Genomic DNA, 22,586 nt, shown 5'->3' on the forward strand with positions numbered 1-22,586 from the left:
GCGCCTTCCCACGTTCTGCACGCGATCATGAATATTCAACACCCGTCCAGGGCGCGCACCGGGGACGGTACCCACCAGGCCCCGCGCGCCGCGGCTCGGAGCGGGGCGGGGTCACCCGCGCCCGCCGAGACCTTGGCCCCGGGCCCGGCGGCAGGGGCGCGGCAGCCGAGCCGCCCGCCAATCGGCGCTTTGCAGGCCGGGAGCGCGGGGCGGCGGGAAGGGCAGGAAGCGCCGCCGAGCTGGGGACGAACATAGGGGCGCCGGCCCTCAGAGGCCCCGGGAGGAAGCGGAGAGGACTAGTGGTGACCAGAGGAAGGAGACTGGGGAGGGAACCCCGTCCCCAGTAAAGCCAACTCGCTAGCGCAGCGACGCGGGCAGCCCCCCTCCGCGGCGCGCGCCGGGAAAGCCGAGTTTCCCCGCCCTCTAAAAAACGGGCGAGAAGAAAGGTATTTCCGGCGTTATGACTGGCTTTGCGGAAGGGGTGGGGCTAGTCTGGTCCCGCCCCTCACGCCCGGCGGGGGCGAGACGAAGAGTGACAGCCCCTCTGCCTGCGCTAAGGCCCGCCCCTGCGCCGGAAGGAGGAAGGAGGGGGAGTCGAGCGTGCGCAGGGCGTGAGGTCACGTGATGCAACTGCCAGCGAAGAAGGGAAAGGGGCGTGGCCCGGGTCGGAGGGGCGGGGCGGCCCTCCTTCCCCTCGGGTCACGCGCGGCCGGAAGTGGCGCCCGCAACGGAGTATTGGCGATGGGGACTTCCCTGGACATTAAGATTAAAAGAGCGAACAAGGTTTATCATGCCGGGGTAAGTGGGGTGGGCGGGCCTGCACGTTCCGTCGTCTCCGGGGCCCCGCGCAGTTCTGCGTGTCCCTGGGCGGGGCAGAGGTGCGTCCTGCCAGGTGCGTCCCGCGCGCCTCTGGCTGTCCTCCCAAGGGTCCCCGACGGAGTCGCCGTCGCGTCCGCGGGCGTGCAGGGTGAGGGGCGGCGCCGGGGCTGCAGCGCTAACTGGCCCCTTGAACGTCTGGCTCGGCCTCCGTCCCGGGCTTGAGCTGAGCACTGAGAGCCGAGGAGCTCGGTGAGCACACGTCCCGTGCCCTCACTCTTGGGGTGACTGACACGGTCTAACGAGAGGCAGAATTAACCTTGAAAGCAGAAATATGCACTTCAGGCCATGGTCAGCTCTAACACCGTGCAAAAGTTACTCATTTCTGTGGTTTTATTCTTTGAATAACATACAGAAGGAATGGTATATTGAAATGCAAGTCCAAAAAAATGAAAATCTTAACTGTGCCGTTAACAAGGTTTGCGCCACTGGCCAATCACTCCACCTCCTCGGGCCTCAGTTACTTTATTTGCAAAATGAGGATGATGCAAGGTTCCTGTGTCTCGGGGAATCTCAACCTTGGCATCAGAATCAGTCACCCTGGGGAGTCCCAAAATGTGATTGCCTGGGTCCCACCCCCAGAGATACCAGTGATTCAGCCAGGGTTGGAATCGCAGCTAGCTCTCACACCTTGTGCAATAAAATTGAGAGTAGTGGTTGGTCATATAAATGCAGAGCAGTCTCAAACGGGATAGAATATCAGGCAAAGATCATGAATGGATTCTACAATCTTTGGGTGCAAGAAGGTTGGGGAAACCTGATAATTACACAGACTAGAATGGCCACCTTCCAGATTATTAGTTACAGAAAGAAAGAGCTACCTTTATAGTGGAGGAATCTGGCAGTCACCACGCTAAAGAAGACCAACAGTGAACACCGCCTTACCATCATCACTAATGAGACTAACTGACATTATATTCTGGCATAGTAATAGAAGGGTCTAGCATGATGCACTGAGGACACGACCAATTTACGTGCTATTCCTGCCAAAAATGTTTAATCTAAGCCAATTCATAAGGAAACCATCAGGCATATCTAAATTGAGGAACATTCTACGAAATAGCCTGGATTCTTCAGAAATGTCAATGTCATGAAAAAAAGGAATTTTTCTAGATTAAAAGAGACGAAAGGGATATAACAACCAAATACAGTGCATAATTTTTGATAAATATGAATATGGACTATACATTAAATAATAGTTTTGTATTGATGTACAATTTCTCAAGTGTGGTATTTCTATTTTGGTTATGTAGGAGAGTACTCCACATATTGAAGTATTTAGGAGTGAAGGGTCACAATTACTAAATTTTAAATGATCCAGCCGTAAATCATGTGTGTGTGTGCACGCACATGTGAGGGGAAGAGAAAAAGTAATATGGCAAAATATTAATAATTAATAATTTCTTTATTGAGATCTCTAATTCCAATACCATAAAATTCACCCTTTTAAAGTGTAATATATTCACAGATTTTAATATATTCACATAGTTGTGCAACCATCACCACTGTCTAATCTAGAACCTTTTCATCACCCCAAGAAGAAACCCTGTACCCCTTAGCAGTCACTCCTCATTGCCCCTCCCTCTCAGGCCCTGGCAATCACAGATTTACTTTCTGTCTCTGTGGATTTGCCTATTCTGAACATTTCATACAAATGGAATCATTCCTAATGAATCATAAATGATATAAATGGAATCATACAATATGTGGCCTTTTCTGCCTGGCTTCTTTCACTTAGCGTAATTGTTTTCAGTGTTCATAAATGTTGTAGCATGTATCAGTTCCTCATTCCTTTTTATGGCTGAATAATGTTCCGCTGTATGGCTACAACACATTTATTTATCCCTTTATCTGTTGATGGACATTTTGGTAATTTTCACTTTTTGGCTATTATGAATAATGCTACTATGAACATTCTAGTGCAAGTTTTTGTGTGAACATGTCTTCATTTCTCTTGGGTAAATATTGAGGAGTGGGATTGCTAGGTGATATGGCAACTTTATGTTTAACTTTTTGAAGACCCACCAAATTGTTTTCCAAAGCATCTGCACCACTTTACTTCTACCAGCAGTGTATGAGGGTTCCAGTTTCTCCTCTACTTTGTATTCTCATAACTTTTCTGTAGCTTGGAAGATTTCAAAATAAGAATTGGGGGAGGCAGGAGACTGTATTACACATTTTGCTTTAGTACCTATTATTTCATTGAAGAGTTAGCACATTCCATTCAGAGATGTTACTCCAGCTGAAATGCTGAGGTGTTTTCTGGGATTTTTAAATATGGTACAAGTAATGAAAAGTACATTTAGAAAAGATGGAAGAAATAGAATCATAAAATTGACCCAGCTGAGGTCTTAACACAACTGGGACCACTCCTCGTGGGTGGCAGAGTTGAAGGTGGTGTCAGCTCTGCCCATCTAGTGCACATCTCTTGGTGCCATTATCAGGAACTGAATCTGCAGTTGTTGGCTTATGGCTGTGTTTCTCAGTCTTCAGTCACTTTTGCACTTAATGCATTTTAGATGGTTGCTATTTTTTTAAAAACAAAAAATGATGTTACCAATAAATCTAATCAGTTGACAAAAATACACAGCTGGACATATGTGCCCATGACCCATGTGTTAGACTCCATGATCTGTGATTCAGGATAGGTGGAGTAGGTGCCCAGCGCTGTCATGACTGCTTTCTAAGCTCCAGGTGGCGGGACCCTTGCTGCCTAGTTGCTTGATGAGGACCGCATGTTGCAAGTGTAGTTTGCACCATGGTTGTTCGAAGGGTGGCCTCTCTGTCCCACCCTCCCCACTCTTAGATGGCTGCTGGTGGAACTAATAACATACAAGTTTTCAGTTTTCTCTGTACATCTCAACAGCATTGGTAAAGGTGCAATTACTAAAGATTTGACTCACTGATGGGCCTGCCAGAGCACAGTACCTGTAATTCTCATGGTTCGCTTAAGGTGGCTGTTGCCTGCGTTAGCTTGATCCTGAGGTCCTAAGTGATTGTCGTCCAAGTGAAACACGTTTGTCCATGTAACCACATAAAGCAGTCTTATGTTTCTCCGAGGTACCTGGGAAACACTGGTGTAGGGTTTGTCAGCCAGGCAGTGTCACTCCCATTTTACTGATGAGGAAACTGAGGCCTAGACAGGTTGAAGAGTTTGCCCAAGATCACCCAGCTAATGACAGAGACTGGATTCCAGCTCAGGTAGGTCAGGTTTCAAAGCGTGTCCATCCAACGCTATTATACCACCTCCCTAAGAGTGGCCATTTTTATGCAAAATGGAGGAATTTGTGATGTAGAATTGTTTATTAATTTCATAGGGGAGCTATAAATAGCATTTTAATATTTCAGTTAAAAAAACTGCTATGACTTCTACTCGGAACGTGTGCTGTGGACACCAGAGAACCTAAGTTATACTTGGGTTTAAGATTGACATTTGGTTTTTTCCCCTAGAAAAAGGTGCTCATTGACAAAATGATGGAGTTTTTTTTAATCATAGCTGAATCACTTTTTAAAATATAAATGTAATGCATACCATGTTAACAACTTAACATTTTACAGAAGGCTGGAAAGTGAAAAGTCAGGTCCTTCCTCCTCTTTGTGACCCCCTTTTCCGTCCCTGGAGGTATCCACTGACAGTTTGGGTGCTATTCCAGACATTTCCTGTGAATCGGTGCACATGTGCGCACACAGACGCACACACAACTTGTTCTTTTTGCTCAACAGTGTATCTTTATCTTAGATACCTTTCCATATCACCGCGTCTTCATCAGTCTCATTCTTCTTTAGATTGTTATTTAATCAGAATAAGTTTATTCAACCAAAGTCTATGAGGCTTACAGGTCAGCGGGGAGACATAGGTAAATACAGAAACAAAAGGTGATCAAGTGCTTGAGCAGGGGCACCTGTGGTATCTGATGAGCACAAAGTAGGGCACAGTCATGTCAGGGGAGGGGCCCTTTGGGAGCTTCATTGAGCTGGCAGTGCTTGAACCTGGTTTTGAAATCTAAGTGCTGGACCAGGGCCTCCCTCCTCCCTGGGGCTTTGTTTCCGTCAGAAGGCTAGCCAGCGTGAGCAAGTGAACAACAACTTGCAGACATTTGTGAAGCAACCTGAGTCCAGTAAAGGATTTCTTTTACTCCATTTCCCAACCGTTTACAGTCACTTCTCATCTAATTTGACAGCAGTTTTTAAAGGCGACTTCACTTTCTCATGTTTCCAAAATGTTTCCTCTTTTCCTTGAGTTTATTCTGCTCTCGTTTTTTTTTTTTTTAAATCATTTGGTTTTTTTAATAATTTTATTTATTTATTTTTCCCCCCAAAGTCCCAGTAGATAGTTGTACGTCATAGCTGTACATCCTTCTAGTTGCTGTACGTGGGACACGACCTCAGCATGGCCGGAGAAGCGGTGCGTCGGTGCATGCCCGGGATCCGAACCCGGGCCACCAGCAGCGGAGCGCATGCACTTAACCGCTAAGCCACGGGGCCGGCCCTCTTGTTTTTTTTTTAAACTTCGTAAGTTGGTTGTTTAGCTTATTAAATTGTAGCCTCCTTTTGAAAATGTGGACATTTTCCTCTAAGTACTACCTTAGTTGCATCCCACAAGTCTTTTGTTTTTAATAGCTTGGTGAATTATTATGAAGCAGACACCCTTGTAACCCCACCCAGGTCCTGCTGGAGAGGGGCAGGGGACCAGGAGAGAGGGAGAGACTGGAAGAAGGAGAATCGCTCTGCCTAGATGCTGGCAGAAGACGCTGCTCCAAAGGCCCCTGCTGAGGCTTCATGCTTTAGCAGCCTCACGCTCTGTGGGACGTGGGAAGACCCCAAAATAATGCTCCTCTGCATGTCCCATGAGTTGTGATTTGTAGTATTTTTATAAGTGTACACCTTAAATATCTTCTGATTTCCGTCATGATTTTTTTCTTTGAGGCATGAGTTGTTTAGAAGTGTGTGTTTTAATTTCCGTTATAAAAACAACTCACTCATAGGCTTACAATAATTCCTAAATTTAATATTTAAATTTTAGAAAATTCCTTATGAGAAGAGTAACTTTAACCAGAAAGTGAGATTATGATGGAGGAGAAGAATGTCAGGTCCAATGGTCAGGAGAAGACAGAATAACACAGAAATGTTCTCTGTAATTCAGCAGTAACCTGCAGTAGGTTACCAACACATTTTATATATACCTCTATCATTGCACCGATTAACTTCTGCTAAAATTAATTTGCTCTGAGTCCACCTAGCTAAAATATTTTGTTTTGTTTATATTGTATACCTAGGCCTGTCAGTATCTACCACTTAGTGGATGCTCAAAAACTTGATTAAATGAGGTTGAAGCCTTAAAACATTTAAACAAAATTCATAAGACTAATAGTTTTATAAATGCATTGATCAGAAAGAAGAAACTGTGGTCTTATAGGTATAAGTTTTGCTTTGTAATTAGATTTAATATTCTGGGTATAAATTCTAGACAGATGTTGGTAGTATTTATTCTTATTTTGACATAGCCCCAAAGTGACACATTGAACCCGCCATAACTGGTATTTGCTTTAGGACGATCATTCTTAAGAGAATCATTCAAATAAATATGGGAATGGAGACTTCAGAATTCCTGTATATACAATTATCTTCTCTCTAATTCAGTAATAGACAATTGTCCAAAATGTGATTCCCCAGTGTCTTCATCACAGTTTACACAGCTCAGAGAGGGTAAACCCTTCCTCAGAGCTTGAAGCATTGTGGGCAGGCCACCTTCTCCCTCAGAGTCCTGCCCATGGAGTCCAGAAACTTGACTTGTGTCTCCAAAGCCCCAAGTATGGTATGAGACAATGAGGAATGTGATAAAAAGTCCCTAATTCTGTATTTCCAGCGAAAGTTTTAATTTCCCATGAGAAAACGTAACTAATGCTATTCTATAATAACATAAACTAGTATAGCCGTTTCCAGCTCCCACGCTGCTTTAATCCTCCCAAATACTGAAGAGGTGGCATTTTCCCCCATTTTATGGTTGAGAAGACTGAGGCTCAGAGAATTCTGTCTATCAGTGCCTTGGCATGGCACTGATAAGAGCGAATATTTGAAATTGTGTCTCTTTATTCCCAAGTCCAGGACTCTGTGTGCCTTCTCTGGGTTTTCATTCTCATCTGTGGGATGGAGATGATACCTACTCAAAGGGTGTGTTGTGAGGATGAAATGAGATAGAGTTTTAAGTCGTTTATTAGAGGTTCTGACCCATAGCAGGGGCTCAAATGGTAGGTGGTGGTGGGGTTACCCTTTTCCATCACGTCTCTTCACACTCAGAATCACTCCTTGTTTGCTGTGATGTAAATCAGGTTGTTAGTACACCCTACAAATGGCATGGTAAGTGTTTTATCAGATGCCTTACAGATTGTCGAATGTCTCCATGGTGGAGATGGGGGAAGGAGGACCAGTGACGGAGGAGAGCAGGTAGAGGTTACAGCATTTTGGGCCCTGACAGCTGAGTGTGGTTCGGTATTGCTGTGTACTTCCTTGCCTGGTGCGGTAGATGTGTTCTTGATCAACAAGTTTGACTCAAATGCATTGTAAATTCTGTGATATTTTCAGTGCGATAGAGGAGCTTATTGGTTAAAAAACCCTGCAGTAAATCTTTTTGTAATGTAAATATAATTCATTTGTTTTTATAAATTCAGAATGTTTTACATTCTTAAATCCTGGCACATGTACTCATGAAAATGACACAGTTAAATATTATGGTTGTGAAAAACGTAAATAAGAGATTTACTACCCAGTGTAGCCAGGTTACAGGGATAAGGGATTTATGCACTGTGGACTGGTAACTATTACCACAAGAACCTCGAGATTTGCATTTTGTCTTATTTGGCTTACAAGTGATTTCCTGTTAAAAAAAAAAAATTAAAGAGGAAAAGTCCTATACCTAATCATTCATTATTATGAAGAAAAATTGCAAAGCTAGGATGGTATGAGAAAAAAGCCTAACTATTCTACTTTGTACTACTGGATTCTTGATACATGAATGGTCAAGTATAGTGGATGCTGTTGCACGTACTCATCTACATGTAGAAATGTAACCCTTTGAGCTAGGAGGGATCCCATTTTGTGGGAGGTATATGAACCTTTTAAGAAACAGCCATCTAAGCTTTAAGTGAGTCTCTTTTCTCTCTAATAGTCTGATTCTCCTGAAAAGGCTTGTCTCCTGAATCATAACCTAACCCTTATATAATGTGGGAGAGATATTTTCAGAATTATCCAAGCCTGTTTGAAAACTGAGATGCAGTAAAATTATTCCTGTAGTTCTCCATTCGGTGTGGTTGCAGCAGATTCTGTGCTGGCCTGAGCATTAGTAAGCCTGCCTGACAGCTGTGGGTGTGTCAGTTCTAGACTCTGCAGCGGCTGGACAAGTCTCAGCATGTTGTGGATGCCCTTGACCCCGGACAGGCTGCTCTGACTCTGGCAGGGTGGTTGTGTTTTCCTCTGCCTTCCTCTTGATGCTGAATCCGCAGTGCAGACTCCTGACCTTGAGTCCCCAGTCTGGACCTCCTGACCTTACCTTGTCCTGGGTTCAGCCTTGTGTCACCAGCCACGCCCTCTCCATGGGCTGAAACCTGCAGTCTTTGTCTTCTGCCTAATTCCTGTGTAATTGTCCCCTAGTGGCTGAACTCCCAGCTGTGCATCTCATAGGCTGGAGAGCCAGCAGCACAGGCAGGTTTTGGGGAGATGGCACCTCTCTTTTTCTCCTGTTTTTCCCCCTCTTTGACTCCTTCTCCACTGCTTCCCCAGCCGGAGTCTGCAGAGCCCCACTGTCTACTCTACAGAAGGTCCAAGCTCTCCACCTGTTAGGAAGCTCATTGCTGCTGTCATCCTTACCCCCTGCCCCTCCCTGTTCCTCCTGCACCTCTGAACCATGTGCCCTCTCACCCCCCACTTTTCCTCTGGGCTGATCTGACCCCCACTCCCTGACTCTCCCCTCCTTGGCCCCGTCACTCTTCCTGCACCTCTGCTCCCTCGCCCTCTCCAGTCCTCTCTTCTCCTCTTGCTTGCCATCTGCTCTCTTATTAGCATGGGCAGGTTCTGGAAAAGTTGTGAGTTGAAGCCAGTTTTCCATTTGCTTTCCATTTTCATTTCAGCTACACTTTGGGAGTTTTTAATTCCCTAGCTCTGAATATCTCTTCATGTCATTCAGTTTTTTACACAGGTAGTTGTTATATATAAATGCAGTTCTTTTACTAGATAAATCGGTGATACCACCCCCACCCCCCGGTAGTTTTCTAACCGTCAACTTCTGTTCAGAAAACAGAGTCACTTGTTAGCCGTGGGCCGTGTGGGCTGACCTGTTTCCCCTCCCAGTGAGCACACTAAAGCCAGACCATTTCAGAAGAGCATTGTTAACAAATCGACAACCGGCAGTATTTAGCCAACAGAAAAGCACAACATTCCAGAGCTCAGGAATAAACTTTGCCCTCTGTGGGTGGATAGTTTAAGAGAGGTCAGGTCATGCAGTGACTTGCTTCAGGCCCATTCACAGTTCCTGCATGTGGTAGTAGATCCAGCGTGTACCCGCTCACAATTCCTGCATGTGGTAGTAGATCCAGCATGTGCCTGTTCATGATTCCTGCGTGTGGTAGTAGATCCAGTGTGTGCCCGCTCATGATTCCTGCTTGTGGCAGTAGATTTAGCGTGTGCCCGCTCATGATTCCTGTGTGTGGCAGTAGATTTAGTGTGTGCCTGCTCACGATTCCTGCATGTGGTAGTAGATCCAGTGTGTGCCCAGCTCACTATTCCTGAGTGTGGTAGTAGATCCAGCGTGTGCCTGCTCAGGATCCCTGTGTGTAGTAGTAGATCCCAGTGTGCCCAGCTCCTGATTCCTGAATGTGGTAGTGGATCCAATGTGCCCACTCATGGTTCCTGCGTGTGGTAGTAGATCCAGCATGTGCCTGCTCACGATTCCTGCATGTAGTAGATCCAGCGTGTGCCCAGCTCACAATTCCTGCGTGTGGTAGTAGATTCTGTGTGTGCTCGCTCAGGATCCCTTTGTATAGTAGTAGATCCCGGTGTGCCCGGCTCACGATTCCTGCATCTGGTAGTAGATTTAGTGTGTGCCTGCTCACGATTCCGGCATGTGGTAGTAGATCCAGCATGTGCCCACTCATAATTCCTGTGTGTGGTAGTAGATCCAGCATGCGCCTGCTCATGATTCCTGCATGTAGTAGTAGATCCACTGTGTGCCCAGCTCATGATTCTTACATGTGGTAGTAGATCCAGCGTGTGCCTGCTCAGGATCCCCGTGTGTGGTAGTAGATCCCGGTGTGCCCGGCTCACCATTCCTGCATGTGGTGGTAGATTTAGTGTGTGCCTGCTCATGATTCCTGCATGTGGTAATAGATCTAGAGTGTACCCAGCTCACGACTCCTGCGTGTGGTAGTAGATCCAGCGTGTGCCCAGCTCATGGTTCCTGCGTCTGGTAGTAGATCTAGTGTGTGCCCAGCTCAGAATTCCTGTGTGTGGTAATAGATGCAGTGTGTGCCCGGCTCACCATTCCTGCGTGTGGTAGTAGATCCAGCGTGTGCCTGCTCACGATTCCTGCGTGTGGCAGTAGATGTAGTGTGTGCCTGCTCACAATTCCTGCGTGTGGCAGTAGATTTAGCGTGTGCCTGTTCATGATTCCTGTGTGTGGTAGTAGATCCAGCGTGTGCCTGCTCACGATTCCTGCGTGTGGCAGTAGATCCAGCGTGTGCCTGCTCACGATTCCTGCATGTGGCATTAGATCCAGCGTGTGCCCAGCTCACAATTCCTGCGTGTGGAAGTAGATTTAGCGTGTGCCTGCTCACGATTCCTGCGTGTGACAGTAGATCCAGCGTGTTCCCAGCTCACTATTCCTGCGTGTGGTAGTAGATCCAGTGTGCCCACTCATGGTTCCTGCGTGTAGTAGTAGTTCCAGTGTGTGCCTGGCTCACAATTCTTGCGTGTGGCAGTAGATTTAGCATGTGCCTGCTCACGATTCCCGCGTGTGGCAGTAGATTTAGCGTGTGCCTGCTCACGATTCCTGCGTGTGGCAGTAGATCCCTGGTGTTAGGCACTGTGGTGTGTTGTGCACCGTTGCTCCCTGGCCATAGGGTCCTGGGTCCTTTCAGATGCTTTTTTATACAGATAGGTAAAGATATAATTTTTGTAAAATACTTTTATGAAGTGAAGAATTGCTATCAATTTCAATTATTGTCCTCTACCTGCACACAAGAGTCTCTGGACACATTTATATGGTGAGCAACTCGTAAAAAGACTGTCTTGGTCTTTTATTGTCTTTGTTGAAGAGACAGTCTACTCTCTCACTCCCGGGAGAAGACAATTCAGGCTCAGAGAAATGGTGGCTTTCTCAAGGTGATGTGATTGAAAATATATCTTACCTCTCATCTCTCAAACTAAAGTGTTTCCATATAAAACTGCTCAAGAAAATGAACAGTATTGTTTGTTTAGGATAAAGATTTTCCAAAAAAATTTTAAGCCATGGAACTTTTATTAAATGAAATCTTATATAGAATTCTAATATATCAATTTTTATAAATATAATACTTATTAAAATAGTTTGTTTTATAAGCAGGTAAAAGCAGAGCTTTTCCATTTGAAGTGATTTCCCTCCTTCCCTCCCTGACTTCCTCAAATCCCAAAGTGGCTGCTGCAGCCTAGGGCCCAGTGCTTCCCAGTTTGAAAAGTACTGGTTGTAGGATGTAATGACCAGCCAGAGCCAACGAGGCTGAAGTTTTTTCATACCAACCCATTTTATTTGGTCTATGCCAAAGCTCCTAGGCTCTGTTAACTTTCACTTATAATGCGGTGCATGCAACGAGGCTTAAAATATTTTGCTTTTATTTACTGGGGGAGTTAACCAAAAAAGCTAGCCTCCTGCTTCACACAGATTGTAGACCCACCACCCTTGGTTACCAAGGACTGACTAAGGACTGACCATCCTTGGTTAGTCTTCTTCCACTTTCCTCTTTGACAGGCTGCTCATCTGGGGTTCTTGGGCCAGCAGGCCCAGCAGAAACTGGTGGGTCTGGCCACTTCCCTGTTCTCCTTCCTGGTGGTTAAACTCGCCCTGGGCAGGGTGGTAGGAGATTGTTGGTAGCCTTGGGCTCTTGACAGGAACCTGTACCTGATTAAGCTTTTCTGACCCTGGCTTGCTGATGCTCAGAAAGAGCTTGCCTCTGAGAAAGGGAAGGTTACACCAGCTCTCCCCCTGGCTGTTGGGCAGCTTCTCGTGGGGTATGACGTTTGCGCATGTGCTTTCCAGTGATGGCTGGGTTCCATTAATCCCCACTACCTGCCCCCATGGTGATATTCTTATATTCTTATTTATGCTCATGGTTTTACTGTCTCTCACCAGGCATGATGTCAACCAAACATTGGCCCTTCCTTGGTTTTATCAGGAAAGATCATGTAAGACCATTACTCTAAAACACAAATCATCATCTTTGGGAAAGGAACAGAAATCCCATCAATGGAAAAGTAGGGGGTAGATAGGCAGAAATTCCCTTCTTTAATAATAATCAGGAAAAAAGTAAGCTTTTTTAAATTTAAAAAAGATATAGTAGAGTTAATTTGACCACGTTTTGAATCTTGCAAAAAACTTTATATTTTGTAAATTTAAAAATATATCTTTTTATTTGCTAAGAAAATTCAAATAATAGGAAGGACTGTCAAATGAGAGGTGACATTCTTCTGTCCCCCTCCTTCACTACTCCATAAGCACTTCACAGAATTAACACTTGACATTCCCAGCCTCCCACAGTAGGGTCTGACAGTCACCGTGGGCAGTGGCGCGGGAGCCACTGGAGCAGCATGAAGCAGAGAGACTCCTATGCTGGGCAGTGCAGGGTCTGCCCTGGCGCTCTCCTGCCGAGTTTCTGCCTTTCCACAGCTCTTTGGACAGTGGGACTTGTTGGCTTTGGACTCACGTCTCGCCCTCTAGTCCTGGAGTTTTATCCGCCTTGGATTGGGTGATACACTGTTCTCATTTATACATGAGTTTGCTCTCACTGGGCTTCAATTTGGTGGCTGTTCGGGTTGTTCATTATTAAGTGTGGGCTGGCCAGTCAAAGCCTTTTCTTTGGCCAACTCCCTGTCATCCACAGCCATTACTTTGTCATATAATTAGGCCAACTCCCAGACTTGTCTGTCATCAGAGCTCTCCTGAACTCTTGGTTTATAGTCTGGAGTCTTTACATTCACTTACGCCAATTGTTCCAAACTGGTGTCAACGTTCTAACTTTTTATGAGTTTTAGTGTTATTGAAATCTGAAATCCAGTAATCTCTATTAACTCATAATTTTGCTAATATGTGGTATCTAACCCCTGAAACCACACAGCACACCAGGATTTGAATTTTGTACTCCTGCGCTAAGACCCCATATTCACTTACTTTTATTAATTTTTACTTTTTGTGACTAGTTATGGCAATCTTATTCTGCCCCTTTCTTCTACATTTTTACTCGGTGGCTCAGGTTTCTTCTCCAGACTCTCAAAGTTTCAGAACTAGAAGTTTCAGAGATGACTCCATCAGACAATAGCTGCGATTTTTGTCGGCCCCTTTTACTTAGTATTTATTTACACCTATACTTAGAAGGAACCTGCTGTGTTTCACCATTTTAGTACAGCATCAGATGGCAGTACTAAAATGTAAGCCCCCTGAGGACGGGGCTTTTGCCTCCTTTGTTCACTGCCCTGTCCCTAGTGCCTGGAACAGCATCTGATACATGGTAGCCATGCCAAAAATATTTGTTGAATGAATGATGATATTATTTCTGCTCTTTTGGCAGTAAGTATATATGTGAACCATGTAAATTAGTATCTCAGTATTTTGGTCCAGTTCCATTGCTAGTGAACTGATTGATTTTTATAAATTTTTACTTAAATATTAATCGCTTTTAGAATACTACCTTGTTATCAAGAAAGTGGCGTGAGTATATTTCCTTCTATACTTGATTATCTCTGTGGGTTTCTTAATATAGGTATATCACATGCAGTAGATCACTCGTTTCAGTGTAGAGTTCTCTGAGACTGTAACCACCGTCACAGTCAAGATAGGAAATAGTCCTGTTACTCCCCCAAATTCCCTTGTGTCCTTTGTAGTCAACTTTTTCCCCACCATCCCTCCAGCCACTGGCAAGCACTGATCTGTTTTCACTCTCCATGGTTGGCCTTTTCCAGAGTGTCATATAAATGGCATAAATATGATCATATGACATGTGGCCTTTTGAATCTGGCCTTATCACTTAGCATAATGCCTTTGAGGGTCATTGGAGTTGTTGTATCAGTAGTTTGTTCTTTTTATTGCAGCATGGTCTTCCCTTGTATGGATGTACCACTGTTTGCTCATCTGTCATCCGTCACCCATTGAAGGACATTTGGGTGATTATGAATAAAACTACTAGAAACATTTGCATATGGATTTTTGTGTGAACATAATCTTTCATTTCACTTGAGTAAAATCTCAGAATGGGATTGGAGATGACACATTCTCTTCAAAATTCTGCTTTCTAGAACTTTAGTAAACACCCCATAATATTTGCCATTGCTTACTATGTGGAGAAATATTTGGTGATCATTTATTAACTGTTTTTCAAACAAGATGGATAATACAGAATAGTGGAGATGGTGATAACTAACAAGTTGAAATCTCTTTAATGTTTCTGATTTCCGTTTTCCAACCAAAATGGGTCTCTAAGTGCTGCTAAGAAAGACTAAGGTGTTTCAACAAGCAATTAGTTGTCTAACTTGTGTTTTCCCATCTAGCTCAGTGACTTACCTTGTAATTTGTGTGTGTGTGTTAGTTAACTGCTTAACGCATTTGATTCCCCGTTGGTAAATGAAAGGGCAGCTCATTATTGGTGTACAAGATCTCTAGACCAAATGTGGTGTAAGAGTCCCAGGTGGTTCTAAGAGTATTGCTGAGCGTTAGGAAGGAAGGACTTGTTTGGATATGCAGAGGACTCTTGAGGACAATAATGGCTATCACGACTCATCATGCTGCTGGGACCATTAGCAAGGAAAGACACTGGAGAGAGAATGGCTGAGGAATTAGCTAAGAGGCTTCTCCTTCTCTCACAGTTGCGTTCAAGTCCGAAGTAAGAGATAATCCAGATAAATGTGACTTTCTAGCATGCAATCTTTAGATCTTTCCCCTAGAAAGACCACTATGCCCTTGGGTTATCAAAATTTAAGGGACTTAGAACTATATATTTAGGTCTAGAGGCCACACATTCTGGGATTGATCTTATTTTAAAATTGATTTATTATGTTAATGGTTCATCAGTTCGCATGGTTTAAAATTTGTGAGTTTCAAGATGGATGCATCTGGCACCCACTATCCCTCAAGGTCCTTTCCTATGGGGCAGCCAAAAGCTCTCAATTTCTTGTGCTTCTTGCCAAAGGTATTTTATGCATATATAAGTAAATATGTACAAATGTTCTTTTTCTCCCCTTTTTCCACAATGGTACAATATGCAGCCTTAAAAAAAAAAAGAGCATGTATATACTAATGTGAATGATCTCCAAGATATTGTTAAAGGGAAAAACCACCATTTGCCTATTGTTGGAATTTAGTTGTTCACAATCTTTTGTTATTACAAACAATGTTACAATGAGTAACTGTGCCCATAAGTCATTTCACATGTGCAAATATGTCTGAGGAAAATTCCTAAAAGCAGAATTGCCGGGCCTAGGTGTTCGTAAAATGTTTTTGGTATTGCCAAATGGCCTTTCCGAGGTGATAGTTTTCTAGACTCCCCCAGCAGTGTATGAGAGTGCCTGTTGCTCCCTCCCCAACACAGTAGGATCAAATTGTTTGATCTTTGCTAATCTGATAGGTGGAAAATGGCCCTTGGGATAGTTTTAATGATCATTTCTTCTGTTATTGTTGAGACTGAGCATATTTTCATGGGCTTAGGAGCAATTTGCTTCTCCTTTTCCGTGAACTCTTTGTTTATACCATTTGCCCATATTTTTTTTGTTTGGTTGTTTATCTTTCTCATTAATTTTTTTTAGTTCTTAAAATATTAGAGAAATTAGCCCTTTGCCTGTTATATTAAGTTGCAATATTTCCCTAGTTTATCATTTATTTAAGTTGTATTGGTCATATTCACTTTTATGAAACAAACTTTATTTTGGGTCATATTTGTAGTCATATTTGTTTGGAGTCGTTCTTACAAGAGCCTTCTCCACTTTGATATGATAAAAATCACTCTCTGTACTTTCTTCTAAAACTTTTATTTCAGTTTTTACATTTAAGTCCTTGATGCATTTAGAACTTTTCATGTACAAAGGTTTGCAGTATGGATCCAACTTAATTTTTTTTCCAGTTCTCTGGCCAGTTTTCCAATATCATTTAGTGAATATTCCACCTTTTCCTCTGGATTTAAAATGCTACCTTTATCATGTATTAAATTCCCGTACTATCTGGGTCTGTTTCTGGAATTTCCATGCTGTTCTATTGACCTTTCAGCCTGTGTACGTGTCCTGTACCACACTTTGTAAATTATGTGTCATAATATCTTGTAGGACTAGTCTCCCTCATTTCTCTTCTTTTCAAAATTTACTTTTTATTCCATATGAATTTTAGAATCAGCTTGTCTAGTCTATCTCACCCCTAAAAAAAGAAGAAAAACAATTCTGATATTTTCTTTAGGATTGTGTTGCCTTTACAGACTGACTGAGAAAGTAGACATGTTAAGGGTATTTAAACTTCCTTTTCAAAAATATAGTATGGCTTTCCATTTGTTTCTTTTGTGCCCTTCAGCCATGTTTTAAGTTTTTGTCTTATCACAGTTTTAGACATTTCCTGTTAAATTAATGTATAGTATTTTAACTTATTGTTGCTTTTGAAAATAGTCTTTTCTTCCAGTGTATCTTCTCATTGATTGTTGTCTTGTACATCATGCCTTACTGACTTCTGTATATTAATTTTGTACCCAGCTACCTTTCTTCCTGAAATCTAACTCTTCATGTTGATAATTTTTCAGTGAATTCTCTTGGGTTCTTTCAGACATACAATCATATCATCTACAAATAATGATCATTTTACCTCCTCCTTTTCAATTTTCATGCTTATTTCTTTCTCTAGTTTTATTGCATTAACTAATACTTGTAGTACATTAATAGTAGTGATAGTGGTCATCCTGGTTTTATTCCTGACTTAAATGCAATGTATCTCATTTCCCATTAAGTCTGATGCTGGCTTTTGGGTAAGGTAGATATATTTTGTCATGTTAAGGAAGTTTCCTTCTATTCTTATTTTACTAAGAATTTTATCAAGAATAGATATTAAATTTTATCAAGTGACTTTTCAGCATCTGCAGAATTGACTGAACGATTTTTCTCTGGAGAGCTAATAATATAATAAGTTATATTAATAGCTTTCCTCAATTATTGAACTATCTTTGCATTCCTAGATTAAATCACACTTGGTTATCGTGTAATATTCCTATAAGTTGCTACTGGATTGTATTTGCTGATATTCTATTTAGAACCTTTGCATTGATATTTATAAATAAGAAAAATTTAGTTTTCTCTGTGTGTGTGTGTGTGTATGTAGATTTTGTCTTACTTTGATGTAATTGTTATGTTTGCTTGATTTTTTTAAAGGACATTCCTTCCTTTTCTATGCTTTGGAATAGTTTAATATTGGAATTTTCTGTTTTTACACATTTGGGAATGATCTGTGAAACTCTTTGGGCCTGGTGCTTTGGGCGAGAACTTATTTATAACTTTCTCTATTTTTTCTGTGGTGATTGATTTGCTTAGGTTTCATGTCCCCTTTGGAGTTAGTTTGGATAAATTATATTTTCCTATAAAACTAATTCACTTTACCAGCTTTTCAAATTTACTTATATGCAGTTGAACAGTGTATTATCTTATTCTTTTAATTACCTCTATATCTCTATTTCCCTTTTCTTTCTTATTTTGGATATTTGTATTTGCTTTCCTCTTTTTTTCCTTGATTAGGTGAATAATTTGCTTTACTGTTTCTTTTCTTTTCCCCTAAAGAAAGAACTGTGGAGCTATTTATGGGCTAATTTGGTCAATTTTTGTGAAGGTACCGTGGACATTGAAGAGTTTTCAGGGTGTAGAGTTCAACATGTTCCAATTAGTTATACCCTATTGATGTGTAACTTAGGTCTTCTATATCCTTTCTTCTGTTTGTCGTCTTTATCTGGGATGTAATCTAAGGGGGGTAAGTTAATATCTCCCACAAGTAATATGTTTTACTCCATTTCTCTTTGTATCCCCTGTCATTTTTGCTTTATGAGTGTTGATGCTATGTTATCTGATCCACAGATAGTAATACCACACGTCTTTACTGTGAGTTACACCCTTTAGAATTGTACAGTACCCTTCTTTGTCTTGTTCAAGCCTTTGTTTTTTGAACTCAGCCTTGTCTGATATTAAGATTACAGCCCACGATTTATTTCTTCACTTTTGCTTCATATGCCTTTGCTTATCCTTTCCTCTTCAGCCTTTCCAAACCCATCCTCATCCCTGCATTTTTAGGTGCTTCTGTGTTGTACAGCATAAAATTGGGTTTTGCTTTGAGATAAAATCTGAATGTCTAATAGACATTAATTTAGCCAGTTTATTCATATGACATATTTGGCATTAATTCTGGCATTGCTGCTTTCTTGTTGTTTGGGGGGATTGTTTTTGAAGTAGCTGTTAAAACATCTTCCTCTCTACGGTCTTATTTTCTTTGCTTTGTGTTGCGTGTATGATTTTCTGATAATTTGGAGTTTTATTTATTATAATTGTTACCCTTACAACTTTTTATTATACCCTAAATCTTTTATGTTTTAGACGTTATTTATTAATTCCCTACTGTGAACAATGATAAAATTGGTATATTTCCTCTTCTTTTCCCCTCTCACTTTCTTCTCTTCTACCAACTGATCTTAGTTATTTACAAATATTACCTTTATTGGTGTTTACCTTTGTTAACTTTATTTGTACTATGTTATTTTTTAAATTTAAATCCACACTGTCCTGTGGAACTCGCTGTGATGACATGAATATACGGTTTATCTGCCCTGTCCATTATGATAGCCATTAGCCACAATGTGGCTTTTACGCACTTTAAATGTGGCTAGTGCAGCTAAGGACCTGAACTTTAAATTTTATTTAATATTAATTAATATAAATTTAAGTTTAAATGGCCACATATGGCTAGTGGCTCCCATATTGGAAAGCGTGATTTTAATGATATATATATATTTTTGTGTGTGTGAGGAAGATCAGCCCTGAGCTAACATCTACCAATCCTCCCCTTTTTGCTGAGGAAGACTGGCCCTGGGCTAACATCCATGCCCATCTTCCTCCTCCGCCACAGCATGGCTTGACAAGCGGTGCGTCGGTGCGCGCCCCAGGATCCGAACCTGCGAACCCTCGAGCCGCTGCAGTGGAGCGTGCGCACGTAACCACTATGCCACCAGGTTGGCCCCTTAATGATATATTTTTAAACTCCAGCTGTCGGGCCGGCCCTGTGGCTTGGTGGTTAAGTGCGCGCGCTGCAATGCTGGTGGCCCGGGTTCGGATCCCAGGTGTGCATCGAGGCACCACTTCTCCGTCCATCCTGGGGCCGAGTCCCACATACAGCGACTGGAAGGATGTGCAGCTATGACATACAACTGTCTACTGGGGCTTTGGGGGGAAAAAATAAAATAAATAAAATCTTTAAACCCCAGCTGTCAAAGATAGGGAAACCACGTACATAATACTACCTCCCACATTCTTGCTTCCTTACTCTCCCAACTAGTGTTATTTAAATAATTTCTACACTGTCAAGACTTGTAGTTTGCATTCTGTTCTCTCACCATAATAATTATTGCATATCTCTTAGTCTTAAAATTCTTACATTAAATGGATTCAATCCTCACAAATGGTTCTTTTGACATAGTTTTCTAGCCATCCCATGGGTAGTTACAGTTCACTATCTAGTAAATTCCTCAAGAAGGACTTTGATACGGTGTTCCTGGGGGTTTTTGTTTGTTTGCGTGCTTTTGCACGTTTAAAACTCCTTTTATACTTGAGTGACTGTTGAGGTAGGTATAAAATTCTAGGATCACACTTCGTTTCCTTGAGCCCTGTAGTGGGCATTGCTCTGCTTTCATTTTGAATTGCACTTAGTTGTGAAGAAGTCTGATTTTTCCTCTTCTTATAAGTGACTTGATCTTTTTGCCTGACTCCTAAAGGATTCTTTCTTTTCTGAAGTAGAATGATTTTATTAGAGTCTCTCTTTTCTTGACCATTCCTGATTCATTTGCCCTTTCAATATTTTAAAATTATATCATTAAACATTTGTTCTGTTCTATTATTTCAGTTTTCTCATTTGGGAACTGCATTATGCATATGTTGGATATTCCTCACCTGTCTCTCATTTTTGTCAATATTTCGGTGATTCTTTTTAATTCTTTCTTAAATTTTCATTTATTTTGTTTGAATTTTCTCATTTCTGCCCTCTCTGTATTTTTACCCCTTTCAGTTTCACCTCCTTTTCTGTGATGGCTTTATTTTTTCCTTCCAGTTCTTTTCTGAGCTTTTCTTATATTTTTATCTGTCGCCTCACCATTTCATCATCCCTGAGCTCTTATAGCTCTGTTTTGCGTTCATCCTTTATAGAAGCAATTGCTTCATTAGATTTTAAAAATTCGTGGTGAAATGCATGTTCACAGTTTTCATCTGCTTGACAGTACTGTTTTCTCTGCCGAATGGTCGTGTATTCATTCATTCAGTGAACATTCATCGAATGCGTACTCTTGCGATCACTCAACGCTCATGGAGTTTACATTCCAGGGGTACAGATAGTAAATAAAATAGGTAAGTACTGATGTCGTATTTTAGAAGGTGACAAGTGCTACAGAGCAGAGTCAGGGAGGAGGGATAAGTGAGTATTGGGGAGGGGTAGTGCAGTTTTAAATAGCAGTGGTCAGAGAGGGCCTCAAGAAAATGGTGTCATCTGAGCAATGATGTGATAGAGAGGAGGGAGCAAGTGTTAAAGAAAAAATTATTCATGACACTTGCTAAAGAGGGTAAGGCAGGCTTTATTCAAGGGGGAACTATTGTAATAGGTATAATGGGGTCTAGCAGTGGGGGAGAGAGGTCGGGCTCAACTCCGGGTTAAGCATGGGCAAGTGGGAATTGACAGCCAAGGAGCAGGATGGGCGTCAGTGGATGGAAAATTACTGAGAGGAAACATAAAGGGTCGGGGGCATTCTGGCTAAACCAACCTAACAGGATTCTTGCTGAAGGCAGGCCAGGGTGATCAGACATCACCTGGGGGTGCTGGAGGATGAGGAACCCAATCAGATATCAGGGGTGATCAGATATGGAGGATGGCTAAACTGACATAGCAGAATTCTTGCTAAAATTGAACAATGCAGAGAGGAATATGGAAATCCAAAAGTTAAGGCTAGTTGAAAAAGAGCTTGGGGAGGCTGAGTAGAGTTAGGTCAAGGAGAGACTGTCACAAGCCACGTGGGTATCTGGAAGAAGAGTATCTAGGTTGGGGGAAGAGCATGTATAGCTGCCTCGAGGGTGGACTCTGCAGCATGTTAAAGGAATAGCAAGGGGGCCGGTGACGGGGGCAAAGTTATGAAGGGGAGTTAAGAGATGAGGTCAGACAGGTCAAGGGGAGGGACACATCCTCCTTTTAGGCCATGAAATGACTTTGGCCTTTACCCTGAGTGAGATGAGGAGCCGCTATTGAGTTTCATTAAGTAGAAGAGTGACACGGTCTGTCTTTTTTTATTCATCATCTGCCACTTGGTTTTCTCTCTCTCCCCCTCCTTCCCTCCATCCCTCGTTTTTAAATCCATTACACGTCCTGTGCTCCTCTGCTCGTTCTTTTAATGTCTCCTTCTTGTAGGAGGTTTTATTCCTAGACTAGGCTGGCTGAGGTTTTATGGTGAGTTTCTTTAACCTTTACTTTTCTTCCGCCTGGGAGATAAGCAGCTGGGAGATTTTCACAGTGCCAGGGCCCTCACTGCACTGCTGCAGAGCCCACTGCTCCCTGCCTCCTGCATGGGCACATTTGTAGGGTTCCTCACTGGGTGCTGCCTCCTCTGCTCCTTAGAACCCGACCAGCCCCTGCGAAGCCCGCGGCCAGGGCAGCTGCTCCCAGGTGTCCCTCACCTTCCAGAAGCGTATTACTGCAGCCAGCGGGCTTGTTTCGGCTTTTCACTGCTTGCCCCCACGCTCTGTCTTCCCTCTTGAGCAACTCTTCCGTCTATTTCATAATATCTGACTGTCTCCTTGCTTCGCCGGACATGGAGTTTGTGGTTTTGTTTCTTCTTCTTTTGGGTGATTTCCAGGAAGCCAGGGGGAACACTGACTTGATGCCACCATCTTCAAACCCAGAGTCCTAATTATGGGTTTGGCATTTAATTCCAGAGAACAAAAGAGAAAAGTTGTGTAGTTTGGTAGTGGCCATTTACATTTAGAGAAGACAAAGTTAGAAAACATAGTCTCTCTTACCACCCTTTGGACAAACTTGGTAGTGGTTTCTGCTGAAAGGCGGCGTGGCTGAGAAGGCCAGGGTGTGCCCAGTAGCCTTGTTCCCAGCCTGATCTTTTGGTTTGTGGTTGCAGATGGCTGCTGGAGGCCTTTCTCTAGACTTAGCCCCTCCGGGGCGGGGACTTGAGCCGACTTGCGGCAGGCTCTGTGTGATGTGGTTCCCT

General features: G+C 42.7%; 1 protein-coding gene across 2 annotated transcripts in view; it reads left to right on the forward strand.

Annotated features, from left to right (window-relative positions):
* The first annotated feature begins 656 nt into the window (after positions 1-656).
* VPS26C (VPS26 endosomal protein sorting factor C) overlaps positions 657-22,586 on the forward strand; it is a 50,309-nt gene continuing 28,379 nt past the window's right edge. Inside the window, exon 1 of one of the 2 annotated variants that reach the window (XM_087418089.1) lies at positions 657-798. In XM_087418089.1, coding sequence (XP_087274215.1) covers positions 742-798 — 57 coding nt within the window. In that variant the 5' untranslated portion in view covers positions 657-741. The remainder of the gene's footprint in view (positions 799-22,586) is intronic. The other variant, XM_004429594.3, reaches the window with a different exon arrangement.

The sequence above is a fragment of the Ceratotherium simum genome, chromosome 27, assembly GCF_057802395.1.
Source record: "Ceratotherium simum simum isolate JZ-2026a chromosome 27, ASM5780239v1, whole genome shotgun sequence".
In the NCBI taxonomy this organism is placed as follows: domain Eukaryota; kingdom Metazoa; phylum Chordata; class Mammalia; order Perissodactyla; family Rhinocerotidae; genus Ceratotherium; species Ceratotherium simum.